The 1442-nt window shown below is 32.7% G+C and overlaps 1 protein-coding gene across 1 annotated transcript; it reads left to right on the top strand.

Annotated features, from left to right (window-relative positions):
- Positions 1–208: 208 nt before the first annotated feature.
- Tsp_15197 (protein YIP5) lies at positions 209–507 on the top strand. The gene is made up of 2 exons (XM_003368831.1): positions 209–276; positions 357–507. The coding sequence occupies exons 1-2, from the start codon at positions 209–211 to the stop codon at positions 505–507; spliced, it is 219 nt and encodes a 72-aa protein (XP_003368879.1).
- The last annotated feature ends 935 nt before the right edge of the window (positions 508–1442 follow it).

The following is a 1442-nucleotide window of genomic DNA, read 5'->3' as shown; positions in this document are numbered from 1 at the left end:
GAAGTGAAAAAAATTGATTGGCTTAAAATTAAATAAAGGAAACACGTGAAATCTATACCAACGATTTTCATAATAACAGCAGCTACCGAGATTGACCATTTACAAAATGGCAGAACATAGAATCCTGTTCTGAAATTCTATCCAAAGTGTTGTTCACAATTGGCAATGACTCAGTTTTTGTATGCAATACCAAGTAAGTACCAGCAGTATGGTGAACTTAAAAGACATTGGTACATCTCCATGTAGTTTTGACGATGGTACGATGGTAAAATGGTGGTACGTTAATTTATCGGGAAGTTTAATAGAAAGGCGAATGGGGAGTAAGCAACAACCAGATTAATGTCTTTCATAATCAGCAAAAGAGTGAATGGCTTTCGTGAAGTTCTCAGTTTTGTTGATTTGGAAGTAGAATATAATGGGAACGTTGAAAACAATGGGCAGACACTTCTTCACGGAGTTGTCGTCATTGCTGAGCCTCTTGCTCATTGCTTAATGCTGTATTCCTAGTTGTGATATTTGTTTGCGTTTAAGTTACCTACTATATGTTGTTCTTGTTGATTGCCTGTTGATGAAATGAAGAATTCATGTTGAAACCTGAAATTCATTATACTGTATTACTGTGTGGATATATATATATATATATATATATACAAATAGATAAGTGTACGTGTGTGTGTTTGTCAAAGTACCTTGCGTGATAATAAAACTTATTTCCGTTAATTTCTTTGTGGTGCTTCTTTGAATCCTCTCTCTAGCTCTTGTGTTTCTGCTACTTGATCTTACGTCTGTTGGCCTGATTTACGTGATAATACAGATCGAACTGACCAAAAAACTCAACATACCTGAAACAAATGAAATGGTGACTTTTCAAAGGAATTTTTAAAACAGCTTCATAAATTAAACTTATTTTGATGAAAATTTAATTTTTCAAATAAAGGAAAATTATTAGTTTACAAAAAAAATTTGCGGCAAAAAATGACATTTTTTCTTTTGTTATTAAATCAAAAAATACCTGTTAAAGGAAACGTGATTAGCTGCCTAATCTGGGTTTTAAAATGCCCATGGCAGGTTTTGGTACAGTTAGGAATTTTGGCATAGAAGTTAAAAGTTGTGTGTGAGGTTTTTAGGCAACAAAGTATTGACCAGAACCTTTGTTGTGTCACTTAGAATCTGCCAATTTATGGTAGCTAATTGTTTTATCTATTCTAGTGCATATAAACTTATTATTTGACTCAAATACAGTACAAAATCCTTACGTATCTATTATTAACATCCTTTCAATGGTCTAATATATAATAAGTAATATAGAATTGAATATGAAAGGAGATCATTGATAGAAAATGAAAAAATAACAAATAGAACGCCTCAGATTGTCACCCAACGCAAATTCAAAAAATGTAAGCGCAGATACAGGGAAAAAAACATCTTGGGGTCAAGCGGGA

This window comes from Trichinella spiralis (genome assembly GCF_000181795.1).
Source record: "Trichinella spiralis strain ISS 195 chromosome Unknown Scfld1802, whole genome shotgun sequence".
In the NCBI taxonomy this organism is placed as follows: domain Eukaryota; kingdom Metazoa; phylum Nematoda; class Enoplea; order Trichinellida; family Trichinellidae; genus Trichinella; species Trichinella spiralis.
The sequence above is the reverse complement of the archived record's forward strand: the minus strand, read 5'-3'. Positions and strand labels throughout refer to the sequence as shown.